Source organism: Diplotaxodon limnothrissa, linkage group LG8 (genome assembly GCF_057381915.1).
Source record: "Diplotaxodon limnothrissa isolate DT_005_m linkage group LG8, D_limnothrissa_male_GT1.1, whole genome shotgun sequence".
Lineage (NCBI taxonomy): Eukaryota > Metazoa > Chordata > Actinopteri > Cichliformes > Cichlidae > Diplotaxodon > Diplotaxodon limnothrissa.
Genome location: NC_140603.1, coordinates 23,827,286 through 23,844,914, shown reverse-complemented (window position 1 = coordinate 23,844,914; position 17,629 = coordinate 23,827,286). Strand labels below are relative to the sequence as shown.

General features: G+C 37.9%; 1 protein-coding gene across 1 annotated transcript; it reads right to left on the bottom strand.

Moving 5' to 3' along the window:
- Positions 1-5,831: 5,831 nt before the first annotated feature.
- On the bottom strand, positions 5,832-16,850 carry LOC146626954 (alpha-N-acetylgalactosaminide alpha-2,6-sialyltransferase 1-like). Its single transcript, XM_085360931.1, has 9 exons — positions 16,753-16,850; positions 16,322-16,595; positions 15,937-16,099; positions 15,002-15,164; positions 8,421-8,559; positions 8,228-8,331; positions 7,481-7,564; positions 6,479-6,578; positions 5,832-6,020 (listed from the first exon to the last, which is right to left on the bottom strand). The coding sequence occupies exons 1-9, from the start codon at positions 16,848-16,850 to the stop codon at positions 5,832-5,834; spliced, it is 1,314 nt and encodes a 437-aa protein (XP_085217057.1).
- Positions 16,851-17,629: the final 779 nt, after the last annotated feature.

Below are 17,629 nucleotides of genomic sequence, written 5' to 3'. Positions count from 1 at the left end.
CCTTGACTGGAAGAGCTCCGCTGACGCCTAGTGGCCGGAACTTGTACTGCGTTCTGTGGTCGAGGCGCGTGTGCCCTGTTGGTGGCTGCAAAGCGACATTCTCTGGACCAGTGTCCTACCTTTCCACAGCAAAAACAAACATCTCTACTCTTATCCTTCCGTCCTCTGAAACTTCCTTGCTGTGCTGGAGCGGGTAATCCTGCATACATTAATTTCTCACTTTCCTCTGAGCCTTCTACATCAAAATTCAACTTTATCTTAACACTTTTAGCTTTCGTGGTAGTATCTGCACTGGCCTTCAGTTTTACTGACCTGTTTTCTGGCGATAATCGTTCGGGATAGGGCTCCGGAAATAAATTAGAATGCATTGAACTTACAGTCCGTAAGTTGTAAACAAAGTCAGTCACATAAGCACTTCCGCATGTTCTGGATACGTGATCATGGACGTCTTCACCGATTCGCGGACGTGAGTTACACGTAACCGGAAGTGGGAGGCGCACTGAGCCGTTATTTGTGATTTTATAGTTTATTTTATTATTTTGTTTTACAGTTAATTTCGATTTTTTATCGGACCTGTCTGTGGTCTTTGAATTATTCTGACCCATGTTCAGTGATTTCCAGAGGGGTTTACACGCTTGAAGGATTTATGTTAGTATTTTGCTGCGGCACAGCTGAGGTTACTTTAAATTTATTGCTAGCAATTTTTGTTTGGGTGAGCAACTCTCACTTAACGAGCAACTTCTCGCTTAACGAGCAACTTCTCGCAAAACAACAGGCAACTTCCTGTGTCTTTCTGCTTTTAATTTACTGCTTTTAACCCTTGTATGGTAATCGGGTCTGTGAGACCCGTGTTCAGTTTTCTTTTCTTTCGTTTTTTTTTTTTTTTTAAAGAAAAATTAAACAATTAATTATTCTTTCACGTGTAAATGTGTTGTGTCTTTCCACTTGATTATAACTGATTTATTCATAACATTTTATATAAAAGAAAAACGAGAAGCACATTAATTCATAGTAATTTAACATAAAATTGTTTGATAGTGTTAATTTGGAAAGCCACAACTCTAGCGGGTCCACCAACACCACACAAGGGTTAATTTACTTTATTCGGGGACTGAGGAAGTCGTCAGTGTATCTCTCTGGATCACTAAGTGAAACTTCGTCAGCATATCCCGTTTTTTTTATGGATCGATCACTGAGAGAGGTATAATACGGTCTTTATATAAATATGAAAGACGCATATTTACCTTCTGTCAGCCTATCCCACTTCTTGACACCAAATTGAAGAGAAAATCTCCGTCCCGGTTTCCCTCCAAGGCACGAGCACCGATAAGCAGAGTTCTGTCCTTTCTTTATTAGATTCCTAATTATTCAAAGTAACACTCAAGTATGCCGTTCAGCTGGGTTAGTTACAGCGCCGGGAGTAGCTTGGGAGAACAAGGAAACACAGACTGCTTCAGGTTGCCTTCCCAAATCAACTCAAAGGTTTATTTAGTACATAACAGCTTATATAGAGGAAAAAAAGGTTCGTGTGTCAGCAAGTTCTCAGTTCAAACCGGTACAGACCAAATAAGGAAACGTCTTCCTGCCTTGTGAGCAAAGAAGTATCCTGTGTGTAGTTTATCTCTTCAGTTACAATTTATGATCATCCCAGCAAAATACACTCCTAGACATAGAATACAGAGTTCTTTCATTAGTGAATTCTGAAACAAACCACCTGGCCTTTAACGAGCCTTTTTCTAAGAGATAAAGAAGGGAGGATGGGAGTAAGGAAGTGGTCTGTCTCTGTGGTATTTTCGACCTTGGGGTACCAGCCTGTGATTCTTACACATCAATTCTTGGGTCAGAGAGAAAGAGAAAAACAACTAGTAAATGGGCCTTATTGAGTAACAGTTTTCCTGTATAATATCACAATAAAACAATATCCTGTAAATGCTACCATGGTATCAAAATATCACAACAAGAACATTGTTGGACCGCCTGACTAAGTTTTCTGGCTGGAAAAGAGCTGTTAAATGAGCTGTTGCTTGTCTTAAATGTTGTGCTAAGCAAGTCAAAGGTCTTAATCCCAACGGAAGTACAAGTGTTGAGGAAAGACAACAAACTAAACTTTTCAGAATCAGATTGGTCCAAAGAGAAGCATTCAGCAGTGAAATCAAGAATCTACGGCAATGCAACAACATAATATCCAAAGACAAAGCAAACACGCTATGCAAATTAAGTCAATTTTTGGATAAGCAGGGTGTGCTGAGAGCAGGCGGCCACTTGACAAGATCTGATCTTCATCCACACATGAAACATCCTGCCATTCTTCCAAAAGCAAGCCACATGTCTTCTTTACTGATCCAGCATTATCATAAGAAAGTACAGCATCAGGGAAGAGGTATGACTGTAAATGAATTGCGATCTAATGGGATATGAGTCATTGGATGCAGCAGTGCAGTTGCCTCACACATCTGTAAGTGCATCACATTCAGGAAGTATAGAAGGAACACACAAGATCCAAAGAAGGCGGATTTGCCAGACTGGTTGTGGCATAGACTGCATTGGAACATTCTATGTTAAGGATGCAAGGAATCCACCCGGATCTGCTCAGCCTGAGCCAGAGGAGCTCAGCGAGCCGGAGCATGACCAAAACCCACTGATCAAAGCCCACTGTTCAATGGCCGTGAGCACCATTCACAGAGAGTTGGGGAATGGCTGCAATCACAGCATTGTAAGATGGCGAAAGATGTACCCTTAGGCCCCCTCCTCGATTCAGAGCAGGTCTTTCCCTTTTCAGGTAAATGGTCTCCTTGACTCCCCGCTCAAACCAGCGTTCCTCCCTGTCCAAGATGTGTACATCCTCATCCTTGAAAGAGTGTCCACTGGCCTGTAGGTGTAAGCCTCGTCAGGCCAGGACTCTGCAGTCTATTTACACCTACAGGGTACATCTTCCGCCATTGATCGCTTTGATCAGTGGGTTTTGGTCATTGGTTGTTGATCAATGGCCATGAGAATTTGCATAATTAAGATTAAGGAACTGACCTCCCAGCCCTTTGTTCCTTCAGTGGGCTGGTTTCAGTCATTATGCAAATGTACTGTTTATAAGATTGGGGAAACCTGCAGTCAGCTGAGACTGAAGAAGTCACGTGGATGAGTGACGAAACGTTTCTCCCACAAAACGCTACATCCAGATGAACAGAATCAACTTTGTGGAGATTTACTTTCCTGGATGATTGAGAATGCATCAAGACATCAGTGACTCGTATTATAGATATTACGAGAGCTTTTGAACTGGTCATGCCCAACTCAACACAGAAAATCATTCTTGAAATGACCTTTCTAAAAGGACTGTGTACTTTGGAGGTGAGAATTGGGGTCCTCGTCCTGGCTAGGGTGTCAATGAATTAATCATCTTTGGACTGAACTACAGACAAATGTACAGATGTACTTTTGTATACATATGTATAGATATACATATACAGAGATGATCTGTATAACATACAGATGTGCTACATATATACAGATGTACTAGTGTGTGGTAAACAGATCTACACAGTGCTATAAATATATCTACAGTAGTGGAAGCATAGCGCTCTGAACAGACTATAATAATGACAGTGTACACACTATAACAGAGACTATGCTATGTAAGGGTCCTAAAACTATAGTAGTAACCAATGTGAGCATATGTTCTGTTCCCACATCCCACATCACTACAAATGGAAATGTGGTATTTTCCATTAGAGCTGTGGAACTTTCCACTTACGACAATAGCAAATTTATTTAAATACTTCCGGCTTGGCACACAGTAACCTTGACACAGGTGTCCTTGGGCAAGACACTTCACCCGTTGCCTCCTGGTGGTGGTCAGAGGGCCCGGTGGCGCCAGTGTCCGGCAGCCTCGCCTCTGTCAGTGCGCCCCAGAGTGGCTGTGGCTACAATGTAGCAGTGTGTGAATGTGTGCGTGAATGGGTGGATGACTGGATGTGTAAAGCACTTTGGGGTCCTTAGGGACTAGTAAAAGCGCTATACAAATACAGGCCATTTTACCATTTATTTGCCAACCCTGTTAATGGGGAAGTAAAACCACATTCCAAAGATCAACTATCAGTTATAGCTCCGTGAATGCACAGTGCAGTTTAACACCGCCACAAAAATAACACTATGCTTCTGATCTAAAAAAAAAAATGGACTGGATTATTTTCTTTTCACATTACATGCATTTAGTCTTTGAGTGACAGATCGCTTACAAATATGACAAATTTATTTCCCCTTTCTCGTGCTCAAATAATAATATCCTTTGCCTAGATTTCCTTTGAGGTGCTGCTGATTTTAAAATGAGATATGCTGTTCTGTTCTTGCATAAGGGAAAAGAAGAACAGCATAGATGCATTAAATTAATGGACTAATATGTTAACATTCAATTCATTAAATTTATTTAGCACCTGTTCACAATGCCAGTGATCCCAAGGAGCTTTATATTTTAAGGCACAGACTCTGCACAGAGACATATCTAATGATGAGACATCATCTTATTAGGACATTTTGGAAAGGAGGAAATGTACCACTGGATAAGGGGAATTGCAGGATGAAGAACTGTGAATAGGATGAGATGATAACAGAAATGAGCAGCAGCAAGAAAAGAATCATAAAGCAAAAGATAAAGTATAAATAAGGGATGCTTCAGGGCACAGTGATTTTAGGTTAAAACTTTTAAGCAAACTAGAAATAGAAGTATGTTTACATTATGCTAGTAAATTATAAAATACAAAATTAACACATCCCACAAAAGTCAGCTTTATTTCCTACATAAAATTACATGCACAATGTACACAGATGTTACAGATCATTTGAGCTGTCTTTGGATGTCATTGATACATCAAACAACTCTATACAAAACTTGTGTTTGACTGAACATTTTGTGTTTCACAAAAAATAATTTTTCTGAAAGATACAACTTTTGAACTAATTAAGAAAATAAAATAACAGAGAAAAACTGTAACATCAAAACAAACCACCACAATAAAATCACAGCTTTTTTCTCCATTAAACCTCTAGAAATTTAAATTTACTATAAAAGCAAAGTCAACCACTAAAATCCAACAAACAAACAAATAAAAAAAGGATAATAATATAATCTTGTTATTATGCCTTTTTCCAGGGGTGGACTATATAATTGGCTATTTGGTTTCAACATGAAGATATTGTGCCACAAGTAAAAGCTGTAACTACAGCTGTCACAAACAGGTATTAACAGCGTTTATCTTAAAGCTAAATAACACATCAGACGTAAATAATTATACAGATATACCTGGATTACATATTACTCTTTTGTCAATATTTGATATATAAGCTGAAAAAGCATAAATGAAAACTGAAAATCTGCAACCAATAGTAACCAAACAATATCAAGTATTCAAATGCAAGAAAATTTATAAAACTGCCATTTATGCTGAAAACCCCTTCAATGTGACCAAATTAAACCAATAGTAAAAATAAAGAGGCAAAGAGTTCATCTGCATTAATGGACTTGACTCAATCCCAGCTGTTGTCGATGCTTGATTTTAATCTATGGAAATTTACCCACAGAGATGCACTTTAATAAAATAACATGAGTGATAATAATCATAGCGTCTTTGCTTTGGATGGTTTAGTTTGCATCATTAATGAGATATTACTGCTTGATCGTCTTTTGCTTTTGATAAAACCACAAAAGGAGTTGCAGAAAAATAAAACCAGCTACCATAATGAGTAAAACTGAGCATCACATATTGTCTCAGTCTTTGGAAAGTACACATAGTTGTTTTTAAATCTGGTAATCAGAAATCTTGATCATGTCAGCGTTGCTTTTAGTTCTTTGCTTTTGACTCAGTTCTTCGAAACAGCCTGATTATTTTCCTGTTATGAAGGTCTTTCCATGTATTCTTCTCCAAAATGTAGTCATGGTTGGCGTAGAAAATGACTTTGCTCATGTTTTTCTCAACATAGTAGTTAGGATATTTGACGTAGTCGTCAGTCATGAATCCATATGCATCGACCTGAGGAAGACAGAAAGGCAGGAGAAATAGTAGGAGAAATATATTATGATTATACGTGTGTATGTGTCTTTTTATTAAAATAAGAGGAAGGCAGGTTGAGGACAAAGTTAGAGAGGCAAAGGCTATGATGGTTGGGATCCATCAGATTCATCCCAGTTATTCTTGGATTTAAAACACCAAGAACAGTGAAAACGCTTATGTTTCATGAAGGGAAGTATGTGGTGGGTGGCACTGTATTAATCCCAATGGGGCGGACCTTTTGTTTAACTTGCAGAGTAAAAATGTGCTTTTTCATGAAAGGTGTCTTTGACTCTTCATCTTATTTCTGATTCATCTGGGCTGTGTGAGAAAGCTCCTGAAAGTTGACTTGCTCATTCTAGAGTTAATTGCCAGGTCAATGCTTCTAAAGCTGTGAATACCAGCAATAAGCACACAAAGTTCAAGTAGTTTTAACTCACTATGTCACAGGTGTGCAGAGCCAAGAAGACAGTGAATGCCCCGTTGGTTGGTCTGACCAAAGACCAGGATGTTTTATTCAGATTAGGTGACAGTAAGAACCTGTGAGTGAAGAAGAAGCATCAATTAAGCATACACATGGGGAAAATGAGCTACACTTCTATGACAGCAGAATAGGCAACCTCCAAATCCCAAACACACTGTAAAAGAACACATGCATAGAAAATTACTCAGTGTAAATTACTTGATGTTCTTCAAGAAGACTGGAGTCCTACTCCTGAAGACCACTTAAAGGAATTACAGGAAAGTTTGTCTGAGAGAGTTCAGACTGTGTTGAAAAATAAAGGTGGTCACACCAAACATTGATTGGTTAGAATTGTACCAATATATTTTGTCTAATATATTGTATGTCTATGTATGTTTGCACATGTTTCAATAAATTGCTGCAAATATTTCCCATTTTCAAAGTAAATAGGGAAAGTACTGTATAATTACATTGTTCAAGGACTGTTCATGCTGACATTCATGTCTGAGTTACAATCTTATAACAGTTATTCCAGTGATGTTTTGCTTGTTTCTCATCCTTATTGTTCATTTCTAATGGGAATCCCAACTGTATGGTTGAATTAGCTAACAAGGTTGCATTCCTGGGGTAGAGCTGTAAACAACAAACGGGTGTGGCAGCGTGTGTGGAGTTTCAGAGCGAGTGTGGCTGAAGAGGAGTGCGTGTGTGCGGAGGAGCTGTGGCGGTGACTGTGTGGAAGAGGAAGCATGTGTGTGGATACCCCCCCCCCCCCCCCTTCTCTCCCTGGACCCCCTCCCAACTCACTGCACATATATATAGCACTGAGGTGATCCCTGTTGTAAATAAATAATCTCCTTTTGTTCTCAAAGAAAGAACTGTCTGCGCGTGAGTCCATCCAGTAGCCATGAAAGCTTTCTTCTAACTATTCATAGCCTTTTTAACAAAAATACTATGTACAGGGTGTTAATTGCAGGCTGACCTGTTCCGCACATATCGGAGGAAGTCCTGGTGCAGAACGTAGAAACGACTTTCATTGTATTGCCCTGAATAGTAGGTCCTTGGTCTGGTGAGGTTAGAAGACGAAATATGGCACACTTGTTAGTCACATATATGCCACAGAAGATATTTTGATTTGTAAAAGACATTATATTAGAAAGATACATTTAAATTACATGTCACAAACATTTTATATGTATGCAGGTAAAGCTTCCATGTACACTCAAAATTTGCATTTGTGAAACAAATGGCAACTGGTTGAATTTAATTTGGTTAAATTCATGTTTTTTTTCTTTCTTTTTTTTTCTATATTATATTATGTTACAGTGTTGACCTAAGATAACAGACTTTGAATAAATTAATAGATTAAATATATATATTTGTATTGATTAATATTTTATTTTGTCCAATTGTTGTATAAATACTGTAAAGGATAATGTATGATAGTACAAATAATCTTAATAACTTTCTCCTCAGTGGCATCATTATGTGTCCCATAAAATAGAAATAGAAAAATAGAAGGTTATAGTGTTTATTTATTTACTGAAAAATAAACAAACATATGTGTTTGGGAGTACAAAACATTTACATCATGATTCAAAAAACAAAACAAGACGTAAACAAATACAGTTGGAGTCTTAATTCCTTAATGGGATAATTGCAACTTTTTGAAAGTGGTGAAAACATTTCTTGATTAATTTTCTTTCTTTTTTTTGCATTTTATACTCACAGTTTATTGCGGTATGGGCCAGCAGAGACCTTTTCTCCTCTCAGAAGAGCCTTTAGCCACTGGAAATCCCTCATCCCCTCTGGAATCAACACATATTTTATACCCTGTCAAAAGGAAAAGGGGAGCCATTATGTTTATTCTGTGCAGGGAAAATAAGTACGATACAACACTGTTGTCTTTGAAGTTTAAGTACCTCGTCATGAGGGGCAGATTTGTACCCGTACTTCTTGAGCAAGTAAAGTGATGTCGTGATGGAGTGGGCTGTGTGAACGTAAACCGATGTTTTGTTTCCTACATCTTCCTCATAACCCTTAGTGATGGCACCATTCATCCTGCCAGACAAGACAAGAATACATTTTATCAGTTGTTGCTAGCTAAAAGTGCAATACCAATGTCTAGGTGTTGACTACAAATATCTGCCATATATAAACTGCTTGTGGGACAGTGAGCAATTTCATGTGAAGTATCATCATAAAGCAACTCTAATTCGAAACATGCTGGAACATTGTGTAAAGTGTAAATCAAATCAGACTGCAGTTATTTGCAAATCGGATAAACCCACATATTATACACAATGGAACACAGAAAAAATGTACCATTTTAAGAAGAATATTACACTTTGATGACATCAACACATCTGAAAAAGAGTTGTCCATATTTACAACTGTGCATCATCCGTCTGTATTCTAATAAACCTCCATAACTATTTGGTACTGTGGTGTTCTGTGTCATCTCTATCCTATTCATCATTTCACATCTCAATCGAATTGAATTCAAATAATGACTAAATAATTATTTTTCTATAGAAACAATGATGTAAGTCTAGGAACCTTTTATGTTTTTTCGTTGAGAAACATTTTTCCAATAATTTGTAGACTTAGTGTTTTGTATGTTGTTGAACTGCTGTCCATCTTCTTCAAGATGCTCTTTTTATACCCAATTATCTCACTGACTTGTTAGCTAGCTGTTTGGGGGGGGGGGTTAGCCCAACTTCATTTTCCTTTTTTTTTACCTGTTCCAACTTTTTGTAGTTAGAAAATAAACAAAAATGTTGCTTTTGTGGAATTTTATAAACATTTTATTTAGATTTTTTTAAAATCAATACAACAGTTTCTTTGATACGAGATTTATATAGTCATAGACTATCGAAAGAGTAAAGCCAGTACAGAAGTGAATGAATATGGAAGCCTCCATTCTTCGTGAATGACAGCAGTTGTACTAAGCAAAGAGGCCCAGACCTCCCTCTCCCCAGCCACCTCCTCCAGCTTATCCGGGGGAATACCAAGGCGTTCCCAGGCCAGCCGAGAGATATAATCTCTCCAGCGTGTCCTGGGTCTGCCCCGGGGCCTCCTCCCGGTGGGACATGCCTGGAACACCTCACCCAGGAGGCGCCCAGGGGGCATCCTTGTCAGATGCCCGAACCACCTCAGCTGGCTCCTTTCGATGTGGAGCAGCAGCTGCTCTACTCTGAGCCCCTCCCGGATGGCCGAACTTCTCACCCTATCTCTAAGGGAGAGGCCAGCCACCCTTCGGAGGAAGCTCATTTCTGCCGCTTGTATCCGCGATCTCGTTCTTTCGGTCACTACCAGGCAAAAAATAAAAAATAAAAAAATAACAACAACAAGAAAATATTGATCTGCTTCTCTTCGCACAGTGTCTGCCCAGCATAAGACGCAATTCAGACTCAAACAAAGCTGCAAAGCAGGAGAACAACATCACCATCAACTATTCTGTGCCACAGATCCAGTTCGCTGCAGCACAGAGTGATGATGAGACCGTTAACATGTGCAACTTAGAAGTAGTCAGAGGTAACTGGATGTTCAATCGGGTTAAATGCAAGGTTGATTGGATTATATCTGAAGATCATATGCTATTCGTGATAACTCTGCTAGACTCCAAATTGCTCGTCCATGCGGGCATCTCAAAATTAAATGAAACCACTTAACACTTTTTCCCTAAAACGGACTGACATGGGACACATTAAAGTTGGATCGGAACCAGCTAATCAGTGTGAAGGTAAGTGTTTTTTTCACTTATTCGAGAGAAGTCCGAAATGCGTTCTTATTACTGTTTGTTTTGACTTTTAAGCTACCCTACCAGGATATTTTCATTCAAATGCTAAGACAAAATGTCAATATCTATGAATGTGGAGACTCAAAAGACTAGTTAGGTAATAGTTGCCGATGGATTTATGAGACTTGATAGAAACTTGGACGTTTGCAACAGGTGTATCGGTGAACTACCGAGGTTGCGCCCAAATGCTTAAAGCTGTTAGCTGGTCAGTGTTTTAAGGTGTGCTTGTACTACCTGTACGGTGCGGAGTGCTGACTAAGTCATGTTAAACCCATTAAAGCGTCGAGCTCAAATATCTTTTTATTTTTGTGCACTGTTCTCTTGTCGGCACACATTTTCTGTTTACTGAAGCCTTTTGTGAATAATTTTGATCATGTAAAAACTGGGAATCGGTCCCTATTGACAATACTCTTATTTTTTGCATTGCATTTGTCATTTAGGAAAGGTAATTGGTCACTGAACTTTTTGCAACTATGTGTATTTCTAAATTTTGTGGCTTCAGTGCACGCAAATTTATATTGTTCAGTTTGCACGTTAAAAGCCTGCCAAGCACCCCAAGGCTGATTATTCTTGGTAAGAAGTCATTTATGAAATAGAGCTGATTAGACCATATTAAAATTTCTGTTTGGCACAGGAGCTTTTCGTGGACACAGGTATCCAGTCTCTGTTTTGTTAGCTCAAATTTATGTAATTTCCTTTATAAACCAAGGTTGTTGGACATGTGTCTCAGTGAATCCAGCAAAGTAACAATATCAAATTTCACATTACATATTACTGATCAACATAGTAGTCTAGCTACACCAACAGCAGAAATACTGAAGTCAATACTGTAAAGTTTAACAGCAGCACAAACTATAAACTCCAAAATAACCATACAGTTGATTCATCTCCGGTAATTTAACTGGGCTGACTGTTTGTTAGGTGTGTTTAATGTGCAGAATAATTCCCAATTATGTACAATTATAATATGTTAAAACGGACTTATGTACATAAGGCCATTAATAATTAACTGTACATAGCTATTTGCTTTATGACTATCTAGACAGTGTGAAGAAGTGAAGTATTGAAATTATTTTATGTTGCATAATGACAACATGTTGCCCCTATACATTTAAGGACAAAGTTCAATGACCGCCACCTGCTGGATGGTGAGTCCAGAGGGGCGTGTAATCTTCTTTGGTTCATTCTATGTATTGAACCTGGAATACCAGGAGTCAGCGTGTGCAAGGTTTTTTGTAAGGATAAACCCTGAAGAGGGAACAAAATGTACCTCCAAGTGTGGGACAAGCAGAAGGACTGGGACCACTGTAAAGCGAAAGGTTGTTCACATTAACCCTCATGTCACAACTTTCCTCCAGCGGCTTACCGAATTTGAGTGGAGAACTTCAAATTAGGTAACTGTTTTTGCCATTTTTAGTGAATTTCTTGTATAATTTAAGTGACCAATGTGTTGTTACCCATGTCTCCACAGATGATCCATGGCCCATGCTTTCTGGACATTTACACAAGACCAGCAACAATGAAGACAAGCTCTCTTGCCATCTTGCAAGACGTTGTCTCTGTCCAATAGGTTTTTTGAGTGCAACAGTTTTGATTTTTTTTCCTTCTTTTACCCGTTTGTTAAAAATTATTTCAGCTACTTACACTTTAATTGTCACATGTATTGGCTCACCCTACAAATCAATGAACTCAGTCCACAAAGCAAGATCAGGGTTCAGTGCAGGTCAGTCAAGTTCCTTCACACCACACACGATCATCCATGTCATTGTGGACCCTGTTTTGTGCAATGATTTGGTGGTGTGAGCCAGTATTTTGGACAAAGTGTATATAAAGGCAGAAGTGTGGGGCTTGATATTATATTCATTACAATTCAGTTTATTTGTATGGTGCCACCAAAATGAATGCCAAGGCACTTCACATTGTAGGTTTAAGACCCTAAAAAATATAACTAAGAAAACCCAACACTTGAGCATATGTTGTCTGCCATGATATGGATATGACATAATATCGTTAATGTTTGTACAACCATCTGAGAAAATAATGGATTACATGGTTTAGTAAAAACAAGTGCTTCCTCAATGAAAATATGTTTTCAGTTCTTTTCAGTTTTTGATTTTGGAAATGTGTATTTCAGCAGGGAAAAATCAGAATTGAAATAAAGTGGTGTAAAGCACATGAATTATATTTTGTGTGTGTGTGTGTGTGTGTATCTATCTATCCATCCATCCAATTTTTTTGGAACCCTCCAGTCTCTTACAGTATGTTACTGTTAACTGAAATTACGGTAAATTACCTGTTAAACAGTAAATGACCGCCTGTTGGGACACGGTATCCTCTAGCAGAGATGAATATTTTTGGTACTGATGATGCGTGATAACGGTGAGTTACTGGTTAATATGTTGCAGTTTATTACCTTGCAGCGGGCTTACAGTGACATACCGTGAATAAACGGTAGTATCACAGTATGATGTTACTTTGTTGACGTAATTTACGACATAACGGTATCTCACTGGCGTCACTGTCGCCAGTGAGATACCGTAAAAAAGGCTACGGTGCGTTACCATAATTTGTCCAAGAGTATTATACTACTCCAGCAAAAAACGGTATCATCCTGCAGAACAGTAAGCTACCGTAACACGGCGTCACGGTATGACGCTGGCAACAGTGAGGCCAGTATGTTACCGTAAAGTGGTGATGAAAAGTCTAAATGTGTGGATCATTTTAATTCAGCTGGGTGTCTTTCCTTTTGTTATATTTCTTTAAGAGTTCAAAATGTGTTAATTACATAAATAAAATGTAATTTTCTCTGTAGCATTTCATGGATTTCATAAGAAACACACCTTAGTTGCTCTGTGGAATCTTTTAATAAGCAGTTAAAAACTTTTCTGTTCAAACAAGCTTTTTGTTGATCTACGTATTTTATATTCTTTACATTATTTGCATTTGATCTTTTACATTGTGTATAATGTCTATTGATTGTATTGTTTATTTTAATATTTGTGTCCAGCGCTTTGTGACTGCCTGTCTGTGAAAAGCGCTTAATAAATAAACTTTACTTACTTTAGTTGTTCACACAAAGCATAAAGGTAAAAAACAAAACAAAACAATATATACAGTGTTATCTTCATTTTAGATTTCAAAAAGTATTTGCGGCTCCCAGTGGTTTTTTTTGCGTGGAAACCGGGTCCAAATGGCTCTTTGGGTGTTAAAGGTTGCTGACCCTCGACAGAGGGTTGTGCGATCAGCTGAGCGCACCATCCGCTCCGAGCTCCCTGACCTGCACTCAATCTACAGCAGGCGGTGCTGGACCAAGGCCAGGAAGATCGTGAAGGACCTCAGTCATCCCAACAACAGACTGTTCTCTCTGTTGAGGTCAGGAAAGCGATTCCGCTCCCTGAAGACCAACACAGAGAGACTGAGGAGGAGCTTCTTCCCGCAGGCGATACGGTCTCTCAATCACACCACTACACAGTACTGACCCACACATATAGTTCTTACACACACTGGACAATCTGGACATTGTTTTCACTTCATCACTTAAATCACTTTAAGCATATTTGCACTGCACAAGACATAATGTGGATTGCACAACACTGGTCACTATATTCTTCATTTCCAGTTAATACTTGTACAGCTGCTGTTATTGTGTATATATTTATTTATTTATATTTCTTCATACATTCTTATATAGTTCTATACTGTGTATTGTGTATTTTGTTGTACAGTTATTTTATTTTCAACTTTAATTTATATATTTAAGTGTGCCTATGCCAAAAGGCACACTTATTACTATTGCTCGGATTTATTATTATTATTATTATTATTATTATTATTATTATTATTATTATTATTATTATTATTATTATTATTCCGCCTGAAATTTTGGACCGTAACTCGCCCCACAGTTTTGAGACAAGGTTCACATATGATTGTGTGCGGCTGGAGCTGGAATGAGTTGCTATGACTTTTGGTGGTTATTACTTCTATAGTTTTTTAAATATTAATATTTTAGTGAAAATTTTCCCACGCTTATGTGCCGCACAGTTTTGAGACAAGGTTCACATATGTTATATCATTTTGTGCGGCTGGAGCTGGAATGGTGTGCTATGACTTTTGGTGTTTATTACTTCTATAGTTTTTTAAATATGAATATTTTAATGCTAGTTTTTGCCTATTGAAATGAATGGGAAGGGAAGTGAAACTTAACTTGTGGTGTGTTGGCTCACTCACTTAATTAGTGGTGTGTTGGCTCACTCTAGTGGTATGCCAGCAGTAGTACGGCCTGTCTACCCTTATTTGGATTTTTTTTTTTTGAGCCGTATGAATGGCAAACTGCACTCATTGGCAGCGGCATAGGCACACTAAATTTTCGCTTTCTAGTTTATCTTATTCTTTCCCAGTTAAATTTACCCTTCATTCTAATTTGTGTTGTACAGTTATTTCATTTTTAACCTTAATTTATATTTTGTTCCTTCCTAGTTAAATTTACCCTTTTTAATTTTTCATATTTATTTCCGATCTTATTCATAGCCTTTTCCTTTGTTTTTCTTTAGGTCACGAGCAGTTGTCTAAGCATTTCACTGCATATCGTACTGTGTATGACTGTGTACGTGACAAATAAAATTTGAATTTGAATTTGACCCCTGGCCTAGTGCCTGTCAAACAAAACAAACAGGTTTGCTTGGGTTTTTTTTGTCTTACCGAAAAACGTAATCATGGCCATCGATCTCCACTCCCTTCTTTGAGCCGTTCAGGATTCCTCCAGTACCTACCACAGCACAGCGCACACAGCCATCACCACCTGGTTTTGGGAGAAGCAGTGGCTTATTTGGCTTTGGAATCAGCTTCACTGAATCCATCACATCTGCAAACCAAAAGAAAAACATGAATACACATTCTGTGATTGTTTTATGGTTGCTGTATGAGTAGAGAAGAGGTTTGTTAGTTTGCTTTAAACTAATGTTTCATATTTAAAAGATGTATGTCTTTATAACGATGTCTCAAACAAGACAATATGATGCAGGTAGCATATAGTTTGAATCGATGGATATTAACAACTAAATCTTTATAGCCACCATCAGAAAATATAATACATCACCTGAAAAATAGCATGATTCATCCCAACACTCTCATGATGTGTAAACTCTTTCATATCGAACCACATTAAATTCGGCACTTGAAAATTCATTCACTCAAAATAACAAAAAATGCCTAAAATGCATACTTTAACTAATCTGTTTACATTAGTTAATTAGATTAGTTAAGTAGATTTTAAATGTAAGCTTTTGTTTGATTGGTATATGTTCAGTTTATACCAATCACATTTTCCTTAATGATTAATTATTTGAATAAATAAATATTTGAATTAATATATTTTAACTGTATCTCACTTAAAATAATTGCTTCATGTTTTTTTTATTAAGTAGTCCAGAGTTAGGTTTATATCAGCACGCCATCTTTTCTATTCATCCATTCCTAAATGCATTGACGTGCTGTTATTTCATTGGCTGTTTAAACATATCTCATAAAACTACATATGTGTTTAAAAATCCAGTCAGAGAATAGATGTATATTACTCTGTCATTCTTCAGTCTGGCACACAATACTGACCCAATATCAGCTTCATAAAGACCTACCATCATATTTGTAGTTCATAAACCCAAAAGGACTGTTGAAATGTGAAAGGTGATTCCACTCGCTCATGTTAATGTTGTCTTTGTGCAGAAACAAACGTATGTTAGGAAGAAAAGCCTTCTTGAATTTCTCATCCTGAGTGTTTCGTAGAGACTGAGCACATGTCTGAAAATCATAAAAAAATATGAAATGATGAAACAAGTTAAAAATGAATGACTTGAAACAAATCATGAAAAAGCAAAAGCAATACGTCAAGAAGCCAAAAAGACAGAAACTGAAATGTCAGGCATCATGCAGATGGCTGGTATGACTCCAGCTATGCTGGCTCACATCCATAAAGTTAATACGTTCGACTGTTTTTACTATATCTTGTCTTAACATGCTTACTGGTCGTCTATGTTGAGTATCTTTGCTGTACACATCTTCAAAATCCCACCGAGGAAGCTTCTTGAAGTCTTTTTTGTAGAGGAGAGCCATGGGGGTCTCAGCTACAATGCGTTGTATTGTGTTGTTTTTTGCTGAATCTGCTATTTCTGCTATTTCTGCTTCAAAGTCAGGATGTGGTGGTCCTGATTTTAATTTTCTTTCCCAGTATGCCCTGTACCTCTCAAGCACAAAGTCTTCCGATTCACTGTCATCTATTTCTATGAAGGTTGACCAGCTGAATCAAAAGGGAAACAGAAGCAACATAAGATAATTAGTGAGACAAGTGTGTGTTTCTTTGAAAAACTTTACAGAAATAAAAAAATAATTTACCAGTAAACAGATTAAATCAATCATAGGTTTTTCATGAGTCAACATATAAAAACACAACCCACCTGATATTTTTTATTCTATTGTCTAATAAATTCAAAATAATCAAGATACACGATGACAAAAAAAGCAAAGAAAAAAACTTTAAAATTAACTCTGCCATCTCTGGTTTGTGGAGTTGTTGCTGCTCAGTTAAGCTCAAAAACTATCTGCTCTCCCTCCTGAGAGCTGCTCACAGGTGGAAGAGCCACCTAACAAGTTGTCACTGATGCAGCAGGGCAGGGCTATAGCCAGTAGCGGTTTTTGATACGGGCGACACGGACGGTTTGCCCTGCTTCTAAATACAGCACATTTCATTCATAATATTGTAAATCCAAGTCCATTATGGATTCATGATTTGAATCCCGGGTTGTGTGAAATCCCAGAAATAAACTCTAGACAAAGCAAATCTGTGAAATAAGGCGTAGGTTTATTAGGTTATGTTGTGGTGATCCTCGAGTTGGGGGATGGGTGTTCATACTGGAGTGCAAAATTGAAGCCAATTGAAGATGGACAAGAAAAGTTCAAAGCCATCAGGTGCTCAGTTTAGAAAAAAGAGAAAAGAAGAGGAGGAGAAATGAGCAAAAGATACAGGTAAGCAGATGTGTCATTGGATAATGGCAGCTCATGTATCCTGAAACATTCAGGATACATGAGAATCATCAGAGGGAGTGTTCGCCCAGGGCGCCAAACAGGCTAGGACCGTCACTGTGTCTCCTCATGCAGCGATGCAAGCATTTTATTTTAAAAACGGCACAAGTGGGAATTTCTTCTGTACGGGTAATTTCAGCCTGTTCACAAGCGTTTCATTTAATCAAACCACTAGTTTTAATGTAACTAGTTTTTACGCATCTACTGGGGTTTCTTTCACGGGTTGATGCGATCATTTTATTTAAAAATCGG